Genomic DNA, 21,992 nt, shown 5'->3' with positions numbered 1-21,992 from the left:
ACAGCTTTACGTTTTGTACGTGCGATTAAAGCGTGCACGGTTCAAGCTGCGCGGTTTCTCCATGCTGCGTGTAATTTACAGCAGCATTTTTAAACATAAAAGGTCTTTTCATAGTCATTCACCAGCACGCATGAGGGAAATGTTGATTTGTCTCTTCTGTGCTGTCACCTAAATCGTTAGCTGTAGTCATTACGCTAGCGTACGCGTAGTGTCTGTGTATATCAGTTGCCTAGCAACAGTGTTCTTCGATCGTACAGCTTCCCTGGTTTTCATAACTGTGCTTCTGTTTTTATTTGTTTGTTCGTTTAACTCCTCCATAGTGGATTTCTAAATCTGTTAGAGTTTGTTTGTTTGTTTGTTCGTTCGTTTGTCTACTTATTTATCACAATCTTCCACAGTGGAGAAGTTCTACAGCATTTTTAATGTTGTTTGTTTGTTCGTTTGTTTGTTTTTTGTTGCCTGGAACTGTTCCGTCATTCTTTGATTTGTTTGCGTATTCATTTATTTATTTATTTTTTTAATTCATCTACTTGTGCGTCTGAATCTTCCATACTGGAGACTTCGAGCACATTGTTAATGGTGTTTAAATCGTTTGTTTGTTTATTTGTTTGCTAGCTGGGTTGTTCGAATCTTCCGTAGTGGCGACTTTTAGAACTGCGGTTCGGGTTTTTAATTAATTAATTAATTAATTAATTAATGACTTTTTAATGAGTTTTACTGCTCGTGGAATTTCATTAACAAAACTGGGAGAAGTTTAACAGACGTTTACCGAGTGTACTGTATGTCTGTGTGAGGTCTTTAAAATCATACCACCACCCATGAGAACATCCTGCATGGACCACAGGAGGGAGGTGTGTGTGTGTGTGTGTGTGTGTGTGTGTGTGTGAGAGAGAGAGAGGAGAACGTTCTGGGCTATGTGCGTGACCGTGATGTGGGAATCCGGCTCCGTGGTGGTGATCTTTTCACCTTTTGCTGTTGGATGGTTGCCACACTGTGACATTAAGTACTGTTGATTGATACCGAATGCATGCACACACACACACACGCACACACACGCACACACCCCAAACAAGAGCACGTATGTACAGGAGGAACAGTTGACACAAAACAGAGCACCCAGCATTTGTGCGAGAGCATGTTATTTAAGTAAGAAGGTGTGTGTGTATTGTAGGAGCTCTTTGCTGCGTGTAAACACTCTGAGGCTATTTGTTTGCCTCTTCTTCCCTGTGTGTGTGTGTGTGTGTGTGTGTGTGTGTGTGTGTGTGTGTGTGTATTGATTCCTTCTGTCCATCTCTCTAGCTCTGACCGAACAGCTGGTTAGGTGCAGGATGTGACACGCGATGACCGTATTACTCACATTTCCTGATTTGTAGCACGTCTTGTCCTTTCGCGACAGCACATGATGGTAACATCTCAACAAGCTCGGGATCTCAAGTAAACATGTACCTTTTTATTTAAGATCCCCCGAGTAAACAGAAGTTCCGTGAGAAGCCGCAGGTCGTTAACGAATCCCTCGTGAGCGAGTCTCAAAACCACCTAATCGAAGACGTTTCCACTAGATCAAGAAGGTTGCAATATGTTTCCTGCGTCCTATAAAACGTATCACGCTGTCGGTCGCTACGGTTCGAGTCCTTCAGCTAATGAAATCAGTGCTACATGTGACAGATGTTGTTGTGTTTTGGTTACAGTATGAAGGAGCTGAAACTACAGCCAGCCCTACAGGCTGAATGTCAGCTTGAGTGAGCTTTATATACGCCTGAGTGGCTGAAGATGGATCCATTCATCTAAAACGTCCAGCTCGGTTAACATCACTCCTGACGCAACACGCGCACCAACCTAATCAAGGCCAGAAACACACCCTGTACACATAACGCTACCTGCAACCTGAATCTAGCTGAGTGCGAGCTGAAAAGAAACCCGTCCAGCATTGCCAGGAAAACACACACACACACACACACACACACACACACACACACACAGACCAGACTCATCATTATTGCTGCGTCCCAATTCGCCTACTATCCGTCCTAAATACCACCCGAGGTTAGAATTAGCACGCCCCAGATCGTAGTATATTCAAACGAGTATCCCGAAGGTACCCGGATGGTCTACTATTTCCTGTAGGTTTTCCAAGCGTGGATCCGTGGACACTTTTTCAGCTAATATTACCCACAGATCCTTGCGCGAGTGCAGGAGGAGGAGCTTTTGTGACGATTTGCTTCACCCGAATCCAACCTGGCGGACGAGTGTAACGTCTGTGACGCGTCATAAGCGTAAGAACTTGACTGTTAAGCACTAACCGACGTTTTTTTTTTTTTTATCGTCACGTAAGATTAATGTTGCGGATGTTGTGTAAAAAGAGTACCATGTTTATCACTTTAAAAAATTATACATTTAAATAAAGAAAGAAATCAAGGGAACGGGAAATTAAATGACGTACGTTTTATAACGCAATGCGACGAGGAGTTTGTTTACGGTGACGGCGTGCGTAACTAGGCAACGACGTTCTCCTCCGTTACACGACGTGTTAGCATGTCCCAGTACTTGCGTACTATTTTTGCTACACACTCAGTAATATGCGTCTTTCTTCACAAAAAGGAGTACATACTTTTAGCTCATGGTATAAGTTTTTTTTTTTTTTTAAGGCGTGGTCACCGTCAGTGGGTCAGTTTGATATTTAGCGCTTAGAGTTCCGTGAAGCTTGAAACAGGGTGTAATGTGACGGTTCCTTTTCCAGAGTCGCACGGATCATCACTGGACGCAAAATCGTGACCGGTGTATTCGTGTGGGCCGGAGATCGGTTATCGGTTAACCACAGCTTTTGGCGTGGTGCGTCCTAAATGAGTTTAATTAAAGTGTGAACAACCCTACATAAATGGTCTGCACTTATATAGCACTTTTTTAACCTTCGCGGTTCTACACTGGTTCTCATTCTCCCATTCACACACCAGTGGTAGCAGAGCTGCCATGCAAGGCGTTAACTTGCCATCGGGAGCTACTTGAGGTTCAGCGTCTTGCCCAAGGACACTTCGGTATGTGGAGTCACGTGGGCCGGGAATCGAACCGCCAACCCTATGGTTAGTGGACCACCCGCTCTACCACCTGACCCACAGTGATGTTTACATCCCATTTTAAAGGTGATCTAGTTAATAAAGTTCTCCCGCTAAACACGGATCTCGTTGCAAATTTTTCCCAACTTATTTAACGTCTATTACTTTAACTGGATTTTTTTTTTTTTTTTTTTTTTGCGCCATGTTTTAAAACGCTAGTACACGCCCGGACAAGTAGACTGTGTTTTGTGTAAGAAGTACTTGATATAAATTGGTCCCCTTAAGTTATTGTGATGGTTACTGTCAATATCCTTTGTTTCTACCTGCTGTGCGAGGCAATGAAACTGGTGTAACTGAGTTTCGGGAGCGCGTGAGGAGCAGGCTGTATTTTTAGCTGATTGCTGTTTATGGCCGATTTCTCCGACAGGCAGCTGGTCTCTCTCTGCCCTCTTATTGTTTGATCCAGGCTGAAGTGTGCTGAGACTAAATCTCATTTTTATGCACTTTATTGCTTTTTGCGCGAGTGGTGGCAGGGGGCCTCGGATCTGCTGCTGGAATGGAGAGAACGATGGGGAGGCGAAGGGAGGCAGGAAGCAGCTGGAGCTCTGATCGAGTTCTTTTGGCTTTGATTGACACGATGATGATGATGATGGTGATGGTGGAGCTGTGGTCACGGCTGTGGTATGGTAATCTATGGTAAACGTTTATGGTTTATTGTGGCATCTATGGAAATGATTTGTGGTACACTCCGATAGAAGACCAAGCCTTTTGACGTTGAAATCCACTCCGTGCAAAGCATAAAGTCAGTACAAAAGATGGGTCTAGAAAGCCAGTGCGTCTTTCCTAGTGATGTATCAGCTTCCTTTCATACAAACCCTCTCAATAATGAAAGAAAGTTGCTGGTGTATTAATTACATCTATGGAGTGTGGCAAAATGATCCCATATGATCTGTTTTCTCCTACCTGGGCGGAGTCAAGCCTAAAGTCCAGGAGGTAGAGACAACTCGGTGTGTTTCGGGCTGTATAAGTGTGTTTCGTGGTGTTCTGTACAGTGTTGTGTGGGTTGGCGGTTAGGATTCGGACGGAATTTCTAACCTCACCCTTTTGCATAAGTACTAATCCCTCTTTGAGAGACCGATCCGTTGTATTTTATGCGGATTTGGGCGCGTCACGTGACCTCATCGCGACGCGCGTTCGTCCGAAGCCCTCGTCGATTCATGAGTGCAGCTAAAACGTCTCGTTTACCAACAAACATCACTGCGGAAACGATTGCAGTTTCGGCAGTTCAGATAGTCTTCCGCCCCCCAAAAAAAAACAAAAAAAAAAAGCACTACAAATAGAACATTTTTGGCCACAATGGTTCGATCTCATTAGTAAAATCAATAGAATTATGTTTACTGTTGAATGCGTGTCTCCTTGTTGTCGTGACATTAAGTGTGTTTATCAGAGGACAGGAATTTCAAGTTGAATGACGTCCCGTTGCACTTTTCTTTCTCGCAAGTGTTTTTTTTTTCTTTCTTTCCCTCGAGTGCAATAGATTGCAGGATAAATTTGCACTCGGACCCTGGCGTTCTCATACCTGCGTACTGTCGAGTTATGCAACCAGCTCTGAATTGCATCCGTTTTCACTGTACCGTAACAACATACTCCATCTTCTCCCTAATTCCATAGCAACGTTTTCACCCGTCCAGCTCTTGAAGAGGTTTTTTTTTTTTGTATGTTTCATACGTTGCCAATCGTTTTCTGAAGGTAAATGTCACCTGTCGATTACGACTCAGCTTTAGAAAGCGACTGAGATTTGTGTCTCTCTCTCTCTCGTTGTGAAGATACAAACCTGATTTTAAGTGACTGGCAAGAGGGAGCTTAAGACGACTCCGAAATGGACGAACTAAATGTCACAGCGATAAGGAGACCGAGCATCCTTCTCCTGTCCTTTTGGCAGAAACCTGAAGTGCTTAGGAGTGCTGATAGCAGGAGCTCTAATATTCCACCTACACCTCTCTGTCTTTCATTCCCTCCTCCTCCTCCTCCTCCTCTTCCTCGTCCTCCTCCTCCTTGTCCTCCTCCAGGCCCTCGTTTGCCCCGCCGTACACCGTATGCAGATGAACACTCGGCTGTTTTGCCGGCGAGCAACAATGAGGGCGCTAAAAACGGATCGGTGGGTAAAGGAGCTCTCCAACCTCCGAACATAAATGAGAGGGGGTGCTTATTTATTTATTTATTTATTTATTTAAAGAAATTTTAATATCCCTGTCTCCATAACGACCCCTGCTTTTGTGCGACGCTCGGTGAAAAGAGTTCTCTGCTCTCACAAAGCAGAGCGCCAACATGAAAATTCAAATAGTGGGCAATGAGACCTGCGTTCCTGCCTTTGAATCGGAGCTCTTCTTTTCCCGGAACAAGGCTGCTGGTGAATGGACGTTTGAGAAAAATCTAATCACAGGGTATAATATATGAGATGTGTGTTTTGTTGTTTTTTTTTTTTTTTTTTTTTTTTTTCCTCCCCCCTCAAAACATCAAATGTAATTATAGAAGCTTGGGTCCATTCAGCATCCTGGATTACTTGTATAATTTCCTACATTATATTTTATTTATATATATATATATATATATATATATATATATATATATATATATATATATATATATATATATAAATATGAAATGCATCAAACCAAAAACGATATTGCATTAAAGTAAGTGTGTGTGTGTGTGTGTGTGTGTGTGAACACACTCGCATGTGAATACTGTATGTCTGCGTAATCGCTTGTGTGTTTGTGGAGAGCAGGATGAGACGGAGGAGATTGAATTAAGCACTAAAAAGGAAAGGGCAGCTATGACTGCAGTCAATGTGGCACGTCCGACTTGGACCAGACACCTGAAATGACGCATATTAATCCACTTCCTGCTTCTGCAACTTCACTTCCTGTTCATGACTAGCTTCAAGGTTTATTCAGTTACTGTAGAGGATGAAACCTGGATATCCGTCTTTCCTACCAATTATCTAATTTACTGTACCAAATCTCTAACAATGAGTGGGTTTACATGCACACTAATAATCTGATTATTATTATTATTATTATTATTATTATTATTATTATCAGGCTGTTCTGATTGTTCATGTGGTCATATAAAATTTTTTTAATGAATTTAACTTGGGGGATTTCATACCATTCGATCTACAATAGGCTAATCTTATTTATTTATTTATTTATTTGTTGATTTATTTAGATTGTTGGGCCGGTTATTCACTGCAGGTATACCTTTTAATGCGATGATCTTTTGGGGGGTTTTCAGCATGAAGAGTATATAGTTAATCCAATACTAAGCCCATGAAATGGCGATGGTGCAATATTTTTTTTTTTTTTTCTAAGCAGTTCCCTTTTCCCATAAATTGCCAATAAAACAAATCTGTTTGTTTGTTTGTTTGTTTGTTTTTTGACGCTGCAGAATGTTGAAATTTTGCATCGGGTCCATCATCTTTAGTGGGTTTATTGGTAGGTTGTCAAAACAGCTATAAATATTCTCATGTTAAGCGTTAGGCGGGAAAAAAAAAAAGTCTTATGATTGACCAACACGTCTAGACCCAGAGGATTAAGTGCATGCAAACTGGGATTGCCAGAATCTGATTTTTGCAGGTGTAAACATACCCTGTGTTTCCATTGCACCGTTAAGGAGAGGTGGAACACAATGGTGGACAAAAGTATTTACTACTTTGTTGATTCCCTTCTTTTCTATATGAATGTTAAAGGTTAAGAAACCTCGTAGATAGGTGGCAGAAGGTCGTGTGCACGAACATACGTACAACGTAGCTTTTAACACGAACTCTTGCTTTAGGTACACTGTGTGTACCCTTCTGATTTTTGTGTTTTTCCTCCCTGCTTTTTAATGAAATGATACATAATATATTGTTTTGTGTGTGGTTTTTGTTCATGTAACGTCTGTGGGTATGTCTTTTTTTTTTCTTTTCTTTTTTTTTGAGGTTTTGTGTGTGTTTGTGTGTGTGTGTTTGTGTGTGTGTGTGTGTGTGTGTGTGTGTGTGTGTGTGTACACGCCCCAGGGGGACTGCTACCCTATACTCAAACACTAATCTCTTTGACATGTGCCAGATGATTAGATTAAGTCCAGCGCACTGAGAGAGCACGAGGGTGGTTTGCTGGCCTGCGCTGCCCTACTACGTTCATCCAGTGAACCTGACCACACGTGTGACGTACGTGTGTGCGTGCTTGCTTGCTTGTGTGTTTTCTGGACAGCCTCTAGACTTACTCTGAAGAATTAACATCACGGTCATAAATAGTGGTTGCTAATTTGGTTTTGGGTGACATACTCAAAAAAAAAAAAAAAAAAAAAAAAAAAAAAAAAAAAGAAGTAATCCACAACAGCAGACTTTACAATTTCAGTTTGATTACGTTATTGGTTCCTGCGTGTAGAAAGTCATCAGAGTACTTTACTTTCACGTTACTTTCAAAACTTGTCAGCGTTTGTAGGATTACCAGACCGATAAAATATAAAACTTTTCTAACTAGGCTAGTTTGGTGTCGCTAGCCAAGAGGAGGCACAGCTAAGCAATCACTGTATGGGTTTAGCTGCTACAGTGCCATGTAAAGTACATTAACTTAACTTATGCTCTGCTCAGATCATGTTCATGTAAACTGGAACTCATATAGACACAGCTTGTTTTCCTGCTCAGCATCAGACGCTGTTACTGTTTCGGTTTCAACCCATATCCGTTTTCCCCCTGACTGTATGAGCTAGCGTTTCTCAGAATCGAGAGACCTTCAGCCAATAAAACTCGAGTGTTTCCATGTATTTTCCTGTCCGATTGGTCTCTCCTCCGTTCACAGAAGATATAAAATTCCAACGTCGCCGTCTTCTTTTACTGACGTTCAGTTATGTAATGACAAACCGCTCCAGTATTCAATGGAGAATTATTCGGGGGTAAAGGAAAAAAAATCTTTAGGACTACAGCCCCCAGTGCCTAGGCCAGGTTCGCGCCTGGCAACCGCACAAAAGGTGATTTATTTTACATTTATTTAAAATGTAATGCGTTATCATAAAAAGTCATTAGAATACAGTAACGCGTTACTTTGTAAAGCCTTACATCCAACTCTAAAAAAATAGTGTGTGTGTGTGCTTTTTCTTTTTTTTTCTTTTTCTTTTTTAATCCATGAAGTGATTGATGAATGTAGCTTTGTGTTTTAGCGCTCTGGTGGTTCTCAGTTCTTGCCTGCCAGTACCCTGTGAATTGCAGTTGTGTGCCACTCCTTTTTTTTTTTGCTAATATAATTAATCTTTTCATGCAAAACATATCACAATTTCGGCGTTTTGTGAGACCAAGTTACAAGCCACCGCACTGCTCTTTTGTCTCCGTGTGTCGGTGTTGTTTCTCGTCGACACCCGAACAAGTGAGTCAGGCGTGTGCGTTCCTGCAATCGATTTTAAACTGGTTAGCTTGTCTCTTTAGCTCAGACCTCAGATAAACCTGGCGAATAAAGGAATAAATGGACAGATTTGGCGACAGAGCGAATAGAATAGGAGAATTGCTGTCAAGAAGCCATGGGAGAGCGCGTTCGTTGTATTACTGCCGAATAGAAATGTTAAATCTGAGAAGGGAATATTATCTGGTTTTTGTTTTTCCTCATTCGTTAACTCTTTGCCTTTTAGACATTTCTGTCAATAGAGTTTTCTATAACGGCACAAATCACAGGTTATATTAATACACTCGTTCTGATGATTTCTATAGTATCAGCTCATAAACAGGGACTTTTTATATAGCGGATGCTCCACATAATCTATGGCTAATAACAAATGGATTCTGTCTGTTTTATAACTTTAAAGAGAGAGAGAGAGAGAGAGGAAAAAAGACAGGCTCGTGAGTTAATAGCTGTTATAATGTAAGGGATAACAGGGTCTAACGTGTTTTGCGGACGTTCCCCAACACGAAAAGAAACTACTATGGATAAAGTAGTAGTTGGTAAATTGTTGTCGTATGGCAACAATGTGACATGGTGGAAAGTATCATCTGACTACGTTTACATGGACAGCAGTCATCTCAATATTGACCTTATTCTGAATAAGACAATATTCTGATTAAGGTGTTTACATGAGTCGCTTTTAGAATATTCCTTTCCTGTTCCTGTTTTACGTGTTATAGAACAGAGATGGATTAACAGCACACGTCATTACGTCACCGCGCCACGCCGTCCGACGTTCCCTCCAGAATTTCACATATCGACATACAGTTGGTCTTCGTTATGGTACCGTATACAGTTTTGGGTGTTTTTATTTTTAATTTTACGAAAGCTTCAAGTGCGGTTAATTATTTGTCGTGCTGTACGTGCGAATAGACGACTGCTTGAAGCCGTGGGCTGCGTCCCAAACCGCGTACTTACCGTCTATATAGTAGTCGAGATACATATATTTCTCCTACGACAGGTCTGTAGTAGGCAAGTACGCGGTTTGGGACGCAGCCGTGCTCTCTTGTTTGCCGTCAAACGGTTGAGCGCTGCCGTGTGTGATCGTGTCCTGTCGCAAAATGCGGTGAAAACTCCCACACGACGTCAACAGTGTGATTAAGGCCTTTATATGTCTGTAATACACGTCGATAATGCGACTAAAACAGGAATAGTCTGTCTCAATTCGATTTGTGTTTACTTCGAGTGTGACCTTAATCGGATTAAGGTAATTAAAAATTGCTGTTTACATGCTTGTTTATTAATCAGAGTATCGTCTTAATCGGGTTAATAGTGGATTATTGTTGTCCATGTAAATGCACTGAGTGTGACATGGTGGAAAGTATCATGTAGTCAAAAATTTGCAGAGATTTTTTTTTTTTTTCTGCCATCTAATCAGCATGTAAGTTACTACTTCTAGAAAGGAATTTACAGTTGTAATTAAATAGTATGTGGATGGATTTCCTCACTCAAAATACATACAAAAATTAGATCCAAACCTGTTTTGGGTGAAGTATCTTTTTTTTTTTTTTTTTTTTTAAATTCTTTCGTTGCTTCTAAATGCTTTTTTGAAGCATAAATTTTCGAAAATAAGGTGCAATTGTAAAAATGTCTGAAATTACAACAGTTTTATCGCATCCCAAAATGTATAAACGTGCTTCAATGACAAAAAATTTTAAGTTATCTCATATAGTGTTTCAAATTTTTTCCTTTAAGTAGTTTTGCCTAATTATTGAAAAATGTATGACATTTTGAGAGCCCTGTGATGACGTCCTTCACCATACCATTTGATTGTAGGAAAGGAAAGTACAAACAGCACTTGCTCTATCATGTGACGCCTTTTTTAAAAAATTTTTATGTCAAAGTTAAAGCCCTCGTTTTGTAGTTACGTAGGGAAGAGAGTAGTTTTTTTATTATTGCCTATCAGGAAATTGGTGATCAATTAATTGTTGCCGTACGGCAACACCATGCGATAAAGGGTTAATAAATGAAATATTTTTAATACAAGTGTTGTGAAATTGCTTCGTTTCTCGTTGGGACCGCCCTGCTTTCGATAACAGCATGAACCAAGTATTTTATTTCTTCTATCAAATACAATGCAATTCATAAAAGGAAATACATCAAGTCACCAGTGTTAGTAAAATGAACTAATGTAGATTTTGTCGTCTTTTTCTTCTCTGCAGTTTTTCCTCGTTACTTCGCTCTGATTTCTGGCTCTTTTATCCGAAAAACACACACTTTGTTTGCCTATATTATAAAGCAAGTGTCCTGTTTACTGCTTTAAAAAGATAGAACATGAAATAAATCACCAAAATGTCAGTTTTGTCTTTTTACGCTACTTGGATTTGTACATTTGGAACATCAGTCCGGTTTTCTGTTTTCTTTCTTTCTTTCTCTCTTTTTTTATTTTTTTTTTTATTTTTTTTAAATATACACAAGCTTCTAGTTTCAGACTAGACATAATGAGCTTTGTAATTTTCCAACATAGAAAGCGTGTTTGAGGATAATCTGTTTCCCCAAACTGCTATTTGTGTAGTCAGGAGCACTGGCGCTCGTTATCTAACACTCATTTTCACCCTTGTTTGCGCTGATCAAGAGGCTGATTTTGTTCTAATGTTGACACTTGCTTATCAGATGAGGGGCTGCTTTTTGTGTTTCGGACTTTATCAAAACGGGCATATGGAAACAATCTAATCTGTCCTCCTCTATGCTCACGCGCGCACACACATGCACACTGTCATTGTACCAGGTTTTGTATGTGTGCGATTTTCTTATAGGTTTGTTCATGTTTTTTTTTCAAAATCAATTGAGATTATCTCTCTACCCCAAAATGAACACTCGCATATGCTAATCTCTGTGAGGGAGAAGAGAGATGGAGGGAGGAAAAGAGCGACAGGTGTACACACAAGACAACTGGCGTCCTCGTACAATGGCTTCAATGGGCGTCTGTCACCATGCAGAGTCGAGCGTGGGCTTTACGCAGAAACGCACCTCGCACGTCTGCACACAGCTGGCACGGGCGCTGGTAGAAACACATTCCGTGACGTTTGTCTGTTCGTAGGCTTGGAGCGCTCACGAGTGGGCACTGTATATGTGAGAGAGGATGGCTGATGTTTGATGACTTGCTTGGGCTCTCTCCAGGGTAATTTGTCAGTCACCTCACTCTACCTGCCTGTCTGAGTGCACAAAGACAAGTGATGCTTCTGCCTTCGGTTTAGAGGCAATGTTAGTCCGTCCAAGCGTGCACTGTGTGTGTTTTGTAGTTGTATGTATGTATGTGTGTGTGTGTGAGGGAGAGAGAAAGAGCAAGAGAGAAAGGGAACTAGACGTTAATGCTTCTGAGGAGTGAAAAACTGGAGACGGATGAACGATGTGGTTTTCCGTCCACGTGTGAATGTTTGGCTGAATGTCATTTGGCTGCTCCACGTAATTACAAAAACGACATCCTTAATTTTGAACCAAGAAGAGACGAAATATTTACTTTTTTATTGTTATTGCGTGCATGTCTTCATGTCTTAGTGGCTACCAAATATCTCCAGAAGTAGAGGAGAGTTTTGACCTCATGGGGACAATTGGCTGGTCTTCAAAAAAAAAATAAAATTTTTTAGATTTAGTTGTAGCACAGCATTAATTAGCCACATTAATAATTCTGCCAATGGGAGGTCCTTACATGAATTGTAAGGCAAACTTGTGTGAGTGTGTGGTCTGTCGCCAGGGTTTTTCATATTCGTAAAAACACATGACCAGGATCAATATTCTGAATTTTCTTATCGATGTATGGTTTTGTCATGTGGGCAAGTGCCGAGTGCGTGTGTGTGGTGAGCTGAAGCATAAATTGACGCATGGGTCACATCATCATGAACCAGCCAGAGCAATGTCAACATCCGTTTACCTGCACTAAACACTCTGTCTCTCCCACACACACACACACACACACACACACACACATTTTGTGGTTGTGTGATTATCCTGTAGCTGCTCAGTCTCCCAAATCATCCATAATTGCTGCTCAGTGTCTCCGCTTTGTTCTTGTGTCAGAAAAATATCTGTCAAATCATTTCTCCATCTCACGGGCTGAATGGTGTGTGTGTGTGTGTGTTGGGAAAAATAATAATAAAAAGTGTTACTTTTCCGCTTGTGTTTTTCAAATGTTCTGAGGTTTTCCATGGGATTCTTTTTGGCTTGTAAGTGTGCATGAAGTTGTAGTGGTTTTTATATTGGTACACCGGCGCACTGCTTTATTTTTGTATTCGCGTATATCTTGATCGTGGTGTCGAAGAGAACTTTTAAAGTTAAAGTCGTCGTCTTTGTTTGAGAGAAGAGTGTAGACACACCAAACCCTGGCTACCGAATCCCTAATTTAGGTCAAATGACTTTCAGGACACGTGCGACCAAACAGTCTGTCCTCAACCCTGTAAAACAGAGCTCCAGAATTGGACGGGTAGACGAGTGCTCGACAGGTCAGATTGACCCGCTGTGGGGTGCATTATACGTTAAATTGCTGTGAATTGGAGAAACAAAAGGACATGTTGTGCTGTTCTGCCGTGTTCACACACCGGACTTTGATCTAGTAGCTGTGATTTGAAGAAAGCTCGCTGGAGATTGGTGAAGGCAGTCACGGATGAAAGTGCTGCATGGATTGCAGCTTTTCTATCCCACGTTTTCTCGACTATTCGAGAAACAAAGAGTTTGCTGTAGTACGACCAGCCACAGTCTCAAGCAAAAATGTTCTTCATTCATTTTTCTTTATTGCCCGAGTCTTTGTTTTAATCGCTGATCAAACGTGAGCAATGAGAATGATGCAGTTGAACATGAGAGGAGATCTTTTACAGAGCAGGGGAACAAGTCGAAAAATTCTGCAACACTTGCCTTGCAGAAGTGTTGCTTTGAGCAAATTAATAAATGTGAATGGCTACTCACTGAGACAGTACCCTGGACAGTGGTCGTCACCATTAACAGAAAAAAAGTGTGGAGAAACTTTAGGTTACAAGCATTAGACATTACAGAATTATTGGCACCCCTATGAATTCATATGAGGGGAAAAATATATATATATTTGAAGTATATTCCTATTGATACTTAATTTTTGTTCATCCGTGACTTCCTGTTTCACAGGGGTATAAATATGAGGCAACACATAGGCCAAATTTCCTTAGTCATTCATAACAATGGGTAAGACTAAGGAATGTAGCTGTGATGTGCAGCAAAAGGTTGTTGAGCTTCAAAAAATGGAAAATAGCATATGTATTGAAAATGCCCATTTCCACCATCAGGGCAATAATTAGGAAGTTCCAGTCAAGTGGAAATTTTATGAATCCACCTGGAATTGGACGTGTGTCTATATCGTCTCAACGCACTGTGAAGAGGACGGTTCGAGTGGCCAAAAAATCTCCAAGGATCACAGCTGGAGAATTGCAGAAGTTAGTTGTGTCTTGGGGTCAGAAAGTCTCCAACGATCCAAATACAATCCAAAGTCACCTACATCACCACAAGTTGTTTGGAAGGGTTTCAAGAAAAAAGCCTCTACTCTCATCCAAAAACAAACTCGAGTGTCTTCAGTCTGCCAGACACTACTGGAACTTCAAATGGGATCGGGTTCTACGGTCAGATTAAACCAAAATAGAGCTTTTTGGTAATAAACACCAGAGGTGGTTTTGGGTGGATCTTCCAGCAGGACGATGATCCAAAACATACATCAAAATCAACACAGAAATGGTTTACTGACCACAAACTCAAGATCCTGCCATGACCATCCCAGTCCCCTGACCTGAACCCCATAGAAAAGCTGTGGCGTGAACTGAAGAGGAGAGTCCACCAGCGTGGACCTCGAAATGTGAAGGATCTGGAGAGATTCTGTATGGAGGAACGCTCTCAGATCCCTCACCATGTATTCTCCAACCTCATCAGGCATTGTAGGAGAAGACTATGTAGCAGAAAGTATTGACCAAAAGGGTGCCAATAGTTGTTGCAGACCTATATTTATTTATTTTAATTTTTTTTGGATAAACCTGTGTTGTGTTTGAAATAGTTTGATATCCATGACAGCAGACTCTTTTTTTTTTTTGTGAATATTTTGAACAAAAGATCAAAAGGTTAAACAATAAAGACAGTTTTTCACAGCCGTCTTTGCTCATATTTACCAAGGGGTGCCAATATTAGTGGAGGGCACTGTACATGTCACTAACATTTCAGTAGTGACATGGAGTGCAAACAACAGTAGCGTTTGTTGAAATTTTTTTTTTTTTTTTTTTTTCTCTGTTGCGTTTGGAAAATCCAAGATTCAGTCATTCATCAGAGGCAGGCTTGCCAGCGTGCATAGATTGCCTGGTTTTTCATTCCCTGTTTAACTTGATCAGTGCCCTTCTCAAGATTATAACAAATGACAGCAACAAAATTACAGTCATCCATCTCCAAGCAGGCACGAAGGAAACGTTTTTATACACACCCACCAAAGGTAGAGGAACGATCATGCAGCAAAAGTAAGAGAGAGGAGAATCAGACACAACTTTTTTAAAAATGTAAGGGTTTATTATAGATTCACCCCCCACCCACAACCACCCCCCCCCCCCATCTTTCCAAACTGCTAAATTGTCCACACGTGCATTTCCACCTGTATTTGCAGCATTAAGTAAGTTCGTCATTCAGCTTGGCATCAGTGTATGTGGGACTTCTGAAACCCAGAACATGTTAGCTGGAATATCTCCAGGTGCACCATAGGCTCTCAGACAAACACCGTGCCTAAAGCCCACACAGAAGGATTTGCTGTAATTGTAGAGCCCCTTTTGGTAACTCCTGCCTTCATTGTTTTATTACCATGATAGGTTTAATATGTGGCGGAAAAGACTGCTTTACTTTGAGTGGCGAGTGCCTTTCACAGTTTGGATCCTCCCACTGTAATTATTATTCGGTATTTTCTGCTTGAAAGAAAGAAACTTGTCCACCCGCCCGTGGGATTGTAACTACTGGGGCTGTCATGTAGGTCTACTGTGATGTCTTAAAACAATATCTGTCATCTTGTACTTGAGCAGCAGGCAGAAAGCACTTCCAAGTTTAGTTTTGTATTCAGTTCACCATTAAAGAACATCAAATCAGATGCTTTTTAGTTGTGATTACGCAGATTCTCAGAATTCCTCAATTTCATTTTGGGCATATCTGTATGATCACACTTTCTGTTTTCTAGACCGAGGTCATTAAGGGTCCGAATGGCAGCGTGGGAATGACGTTCCGACATGTCCCAGCAACAGAAGTTGATGTGGTGCATGTAAGCATCGAGACGGTGACTCCCAACTCCCCCGCTGCCCAGGCTGACCTGCAGAAAGGAGATCGCTTAATTGCGATCGGAGGTTGGTGTCATAATGTCAGAATTTGTGCAACAAAGCCCAAAGTGGAAGAGCAGTGTAAAAAAAAAAAAAAAACAACTAATTTTTAACTTTAAAGGGTATGTATAATTCCTTTTTGTTTAGCTACCATTGTTGGAGAACTAGTGTAAGGCTGAACAGGCAATTTATTGTTTACAGTCCTTATTAATTGGATCCTTATTGACTGCAATCAGGAATCATTGATATAAAGTTAACATTTTCTAATGAATTACATTATATTTTTCTCTGCATGTTTGTATAGGAGTCAAAGTGACATCTTCTGTCCAAGTGCCAAAGCTGCTAAAACAAGCTGGAGATCGAGTGGTTGTGCTGTACGAGAGACCAGTCAGACACCAGGTGCCTACCATCGGCTTGGGACCCCTCCAGGACACCCTGGGTCCCCTGGAAGAACCTGCATACCCTGTGGCTGGGGGTTATGAGGAGGACCCAGCCCACATTACCACCATGGACATAACTGATGGCAAAGATAATGACTCGGAGTTTGAAGAACTGATATTGGAGTCCAAATCAGCTGGAGCTCCAGTCATTGCAGAAGCTAAAGAGGATACTTTGCTCTCTGTAAACCAAAGCCCTAAAAAAACTGTGGCCAATCTGGCCTCCAAGCCCCTGGGTACCATCTCGCCAATACTCAATCGCAAGCTCAACTTGACTGGCCTTCAATCGCCGCTCAAACCCCAACCTAAAGAGTCACCGAAGCAGTCATTGCTCAAAAGTACAGAATCATCTGAGCCACCACAGAGGCCAACAGTGCCACCGCCTCCTCCACCCGTGCGCCCGCCTGTCCCTCCTAGGCCCCATATAAAAGTGACGTCCCCTTCCACATCCTGTGAATCCCAAAACATGGAAGGCAGTGACTCTGTAGTGGAGAAAACCCCAGAAAAATCTCTTCCAGCTGCAAGCAATGGCGAAAAACCTACATCTGAAAGAAGTCCGACAAAAACTCCTGAACCAAAGCCTGTAAACAAACCTGTAGAGTCCACTGATGAACTCCCAACAAACCCCATCACCAGTAAGCAAGATTTGATCAAAGACAAAATCGTTGAGAGTGCCTCTAGCCTAAAAGACAGTATGGATGAGCAGAGTCTCTGGGAGTCATCTGAGGCTCTGTTCCGCAATAGATATGGGCACTGGAACAAGTCCTCGGTAGTCTTTGATGTGGAAAGCAACCATAAATACCTTAACGTAGCACTCTGGTGCAAGGATCCCTTTAAGCTCGGCAGTCTCTTATGCTTGGGCCATGTTAGCTTGCATTTGGAGCATGTAGCCCTGGAATGCTTGTGTATTTCATCTGCAGAATACCAGAGCACCTTCCGCTTGTGTGCCCCAGAACCAAGGGCCAGCGTCAGCCGTACAGCACTTCGTAATCTTAGCACACACAAGGGCTTCAATGAGAAGCTGTGCTACGGAGACATCACTTTAAACTTCGCCTACCTGGGAGAGGGAGACTCAGACCTGTCCAGTGCGGTTATTGAGAGGGAGGGGAGTTTACAAGAAGAAGAGCTAAAGGAACGTGAGCGAGAAAGGGACCATATGCCGGCATTAACCCGGGATTATCTCAATTACAGCTCCATGCAGCTTGAGGTTCGGCACAACTTTCAGGACACACAGTTTCAGAATCCCACCTGGTGCGACTACTGCAAAAAGAAGGTTTGGACCAAGGCTGCATCACAGTGCATCATCTGTGCCTACGTCTGCCACAAGAAGTGCCAGGAGAAGTGTCTTGCTGAGCATCCTTTCTGTTTGTCGATTGCCGAACGGCGAAGCGCAGACTCTGAAGCAAAGTCCACTATCAACCGGGCAACCACTGGTCTTACACGGCACATCATCAACACCAGCTCACGTCTACTCAACCTGAGGCAGGCTTCCAAAGCCAGACTAGCAGAACAGGCAGCAGAAGTTGGTCCCGGAGTGGCAGAACCTTCCCCAAAACACACACCCAACACCTCAGACAATGAGAGCAGTGACACCGAGACGTACACAGGGGCTAGTCCTTCAAAACAACCACCAACCAGTGGTGGCACAAAGTTGGCACGCAAAGAGGGAGGGTTGGATGACAGCGTGTTTATTGCAGTCAAGGAGATCGGGCGGGACCTGTACCGTGGCCTCCCTACAGATGAGCGATCGCAAAAGCTGGAACTGATGCTGGATAAGCTCCAGCAGGAGATTGACCAAGAGCTGGAGCACAACAACTCACTGATGTCAGAAGAGAGGGAATCAACTGATGCACGTCGCAAAGCCCTGATCACTTCAGCTCTTGTCAAGTCAGGTGAACGGCTTCAGGCTTTGACTCTGCTAATGATCCACTACCGTGCCGGCATAGAGGACCTAGAGTCCTTGGAGGGGACCTCGCCATCCGAACAGCACGGCTTTCCAAAGTCAAAATTGGAGGTTCTGGAGGAGGACCTGATTGGTGCAGAAGTGTACGACAGTGACGTTTGTAGCCCAGAGGATGTACAGAGTCTAAATGACATTAGTGAGGAACAGATCTGTGTGGAAGCATTACCACGTTAGAGAACAGAAGTGCAAAACGAGTGGGGTTTCTGGGGACTGTATGGGACTGTTTGGCACTGGGATTGGTTATGAATGTGAGGCTGGCAAACTAAGTTATTTTACGAGATACCCAGAAGTGTATGAAAATTCTCTCATTTTTTTTTGTGAGGTTGTTCCCGCTTACGTCTTTTTCTTAGCCTATCCCAACTTTGGTCCCGATCCAGTCAATGCAATGTTTCAAATATCAAACTTTTAGATCAGTATTGGACGTTATACGTATTATTGTAGATCAGACCAAGCTTTCCTGTCTTGGCTGAAACGGGATGCACCACTTTGTGTAGTAATAAAACACGATAGGCTCCAAGGGGCGACTCCATTTTGTAGCATCAGTGTTACTGGTAATATTTAAAATTAAAGAATTCCAGGATGACCTGCTTTCTTGTGAGCTTTGCACCTTTTTGCTTTTGACCGTCTGCTCCTTACCAGTAGGATTTAATCATGTACTAGAATGTAAACCTTAATACTGGTTCCATGTGGAGCTCTACCCCCGTGTTGTGTATTTTCTTTCCCCAATTTTCATGTCCTCTAAATGTGAGCACTTTTTACTGTATTCATTTTTTTTTTTGAATTATTCTAAATATGTCTATCTGTGCTAAATTACAAGGGATTTATTATAGGTAATTATGCCTTTTTTTGGGGACCATGGTTTTTTCTTTTTTTTTTTTTTTTCCAGTCATGTTGAATAGTAATGCCAAGCAAATGTGACAAATCACTACTGTTTTATTTTATGTTGTGATGGATGTCGTGCTATAAGTAATAATATATTTTGATGAAATATTTTTTTTTTTCTTTGTGTCTTTTCAGGATGTCCCTACAATAGTTGGTTTGCACCTTCAAAAATATCAACATGATGGTAGACTTTTTCCACAAAAAGGCATTTGAAACCAACCAAATGATACAATCTGGAGTTTGTCATTTGGTTTCATTTGAAAGCGTAGCAACTTTTACATTTACAATTTCAAGGCTTAATTTCCTTCAGACCTGTCTGGTATTTCGCTAATTGGGCCGGCATGCTCAGTTGGTGAGCCTCCAATTTTTCATTTTGCTTTTTGAAGTTGATTTCTTCTTCTTCTTCTTCTTAATTATTGTTATTATTATTTTATACCAATGAATGTATTTCCAAAAGAACTGTAGAAAATCTTTGCAGTCCATTTAAAGCATTACGTTGGTCTTCAGTTCAATAGTAGTAGACTAAGGATTCAGAAAAAAAAACAAAACAAAAAACACTGAATGAATCACTCTGAAGGCCTCGGATGGATAATGCTGTAGTGTTAACAGAAGATTCCTTCTTTTCGTTACATTACTATGCTAAAATTTTGTACAATAGGTCCTGATTGTTACTCCTGGTTAAGCATCAGCATACTCCTGAGGCCATCGATGTCTTACTCTAGCCTCAAAAAAAAAAAAAATAGCATAGAAAAATGCAGTACACAAAATAATAATTCAAAAAGCAAAAACAAAACCTAGTGCACATCATCTGTTTAAAAATAAATAATAATAAAAAAAACTTCCAGATTAATTACTTAAGTAGCTTTAAGCCAATGGCACTTGAACACTTTTTAGCCAGTTGTTGAACTGATGTGCGTGGTGGTCTGGGAAAACCTTTAGAAAAATAACAACTATTCCACAACAATTTGAAATATACTTATGGTTTAATATAAAAATATACTTATGGTATAATTTTTATAAATATAAAATAGTAAAATATACTTATGGTTAAGTTGTATAATAGATTTAAAAAAACAAAAAAAAACCTCAATTTTGGCCCAAACCAGATTCTCTCTCTCTCTCTCTCTCTCTCTCTCTCTCTCTCACTCTCTCTCTCTCTCTCGTTTTTTTTTGGTTGTTTGCAGAGCTCTACAGTAAGATGAGATGGGTTTTCTCAAACCACCGAACGTATATATGGCGCATGAGCTGATTTAATCCTCATAGGTGATGAAGCTCTTCAGATGAGTGAAGAAATTTCTTTCACTTAGACTTTTTTTTAAAAATGACCTGGAGGACTGAAAACCTTTTGTGGATGTAATTTTAAATGCACAAACGAAGCACACGAGGACTGATGGGAACGTGTGTAGGGATTAAAAGAGGTTGGTAGTTAGGAGGAGAGCAGTCCCACTACCATTTCAGCCATTTTTACCGTTTCTACTGTAGGCTTTTGCTCAATATTTTCATAGATCAATCACAGTATCGGTGAAAATAGGAGAGAATTTTGTGCTGTTTTCATTTCTCTCTCTCTCTGTCTCTCTCTCAACATTCAGCTCACACACTTGTGTGCCCTGTTTTAGCCTGAGGCTAAAGCATCACTGGAAAACGTTCCTGGAAGCTTTGTCGTTCTTGTTTTTGTTCGTGTCCTTGTAGCTGTTTGCTGTAACAATGACCCCATCCTCCTAGCGCACACACACACACACACACACACACACACACACACACACACCCCACACACACACCCCCCCACACACCCCAGAGGCTCTATCTCTCAAGTTCTCTTTAGGTGTTCCTCACAGTGATGATCGTGTTTGGCTAAGCTAATTGTGGTGAAACATATTTGCAAGAGTTGTCGTCCTCATCAGAAGCTGAGTCATGTTTCTTAAGCAGCCAGTTTTAATCAGATTTCTTCTTCATGCCTGTTTCTTCAAACCCGATTTGTGTGTGTACACAAGCTTCCGGATCCTCCTGCCATCCATCGAATATGGATTCAGTATGAAATTTAAAAGATTGGATTTGATATGCAGAACAGGGGAAATTAAAAAGAAAAAAAACCTGATTTAAACTTCCTGCATAAGCATAGCCTTAGCTCTATTGTAAATAGCCTACACGAAGATGGACGCTGCAAACTCAACCCTAGCTCAGCCCTCTCTGATGACGCACAGTACGCTGGTTTATTTTCACTATTATTGTTGTCGTCTTTGCTTCCAGTAAAAAAAAAAAAAAAGTTTTGTTTTAAATGTGGTTTTAAGGACAGCTGCTGAAATACTGCACAGCTTTGTATCGTGATGCAGGAACTTTACACACTGACATATCATATTTGCTTATGCACTTGAGATACAAAATAAATTACTTTAAAAAAAAAAATACAAAGTTAGTTTGCTCCTTATGTCTTGTTCCTTATATAAATGAATTATATGGGCGAAATTGGCAGCGTGGCTAGCAGGCGCTAATTAGCGTTAGCATAATAATGAATGCTGGATGCTGTAAATTTTTATAATGCTAATTGGTTACTAGCCGTGTTCTTTAGCACGATTATACTGGATTCCATCACATACATAAAACTAGGCTAGATTTATTCAGTCCTGGTAGCTTGTCTGTCAATTACTGAAAGGTGTACTAGCCAATTAGCATGATGAGGAACGCTAACAGGCTCCAAGCTTTCATTATGTGCTAGCCACAAAATGATGTTAAAGTATTCATGTTGAATTCTGAACAATCAGAAGTTGTTCATTAATTTACTGCAAAGGTAATTATATTATATATATAACTACAAAAATTCTGTTAATGCGCTAGTTATAATACGTTACGGTATAGTTCATATAGTGAGGTTTTCAAAACAAACCAAAAAAGAC

General features: G+C 41.1%; 2 protein-coding genes across 4 annotated transcripts in view; both read left to right on the top strand.

Moving 5' to 3' along the window:
- pdzd8 (PDZ domain containing 8) overlaps nucleotides 1–19,209 on the top strand; it is a 60,235-nt gene extending 41,026 nt beyond the window's left edge. The window contains exons 4-5 of the mRNA XM_053633835.1: nucleotides 15,684–15,846; nucleotides 16,124–19,209. Coding sequence (XP_053489810.1) covers nucleotides 15,684–15,846; nucleotides 16,124–18,393 — 2,433 coding nt within the window. The 3' untranslated portion in view covers nucleotides 18,394–19,209. The remainder of the gene's footprint in view (nucleotides 1–15,683; nucleotides 15,847–16,123) is intronic.
- On the top strand, nucleotides 36–7,418 carry LOC128613197 (junction-mediating and -regulatory protein-like). Of its 3 annotated transcripts, XM_053633837.1 has the most exons (4): nucleotides 561–579; nucleotides 4,877–5,208; nucleotides 5,370–5,494; nucleotides 5,839–7,418. In XM_053633837.1, exons 2-4 carry the CDS (start codon nucleotides 4,930–4,932, stop codon nucleotides 5,861–5,863), a joined length of 429 nt encoding a protein of 142 aa, XP_053489812.1. In that variant the 5' UTR covers nucleotides 561–579; nucleotides 4,877–4,929; the 3' UTR covers nucleotides 5,864–7,418. The 3 variants fall into 3 exon arrangements, 1 of the variants encoding a protein (XP_053489812.1); XR_008386843.1 differs by lacking the exon at nucleotides 5,839–7,418 and having other exon boundaries at nucleotides 36–2,273; nucleotides 4,877–5,627; XR_008386842.1 differs by lacking the exon at nucleotides 5,839–7,418 and having other exon boundaries at nucleotides 36–5,252; nucleotides 5,370–5,627.
- Nucleotides 19,210–21,992: the final 2,783 nt, after the last annotated feature.

This window comes from Ictalurus furcatus, chromosome 9 (assembly GCF_023375685.1).
Source record: "Ictalurus furcatus strain D&B chromosome 9, Billie_1.0, whole genome shotgun sequence".
Lineage (NCBI taxonomy): Eukaryota > Metazoa > Chordata > Actinopteri > Siluriformes > Ictaluridae > Ictalurus > Ictalurus furcatus.
Note: the sequence above shows the minus strand (reverse complement) of the source record. Positions and strands in the feature narration are given on the sequence as shown.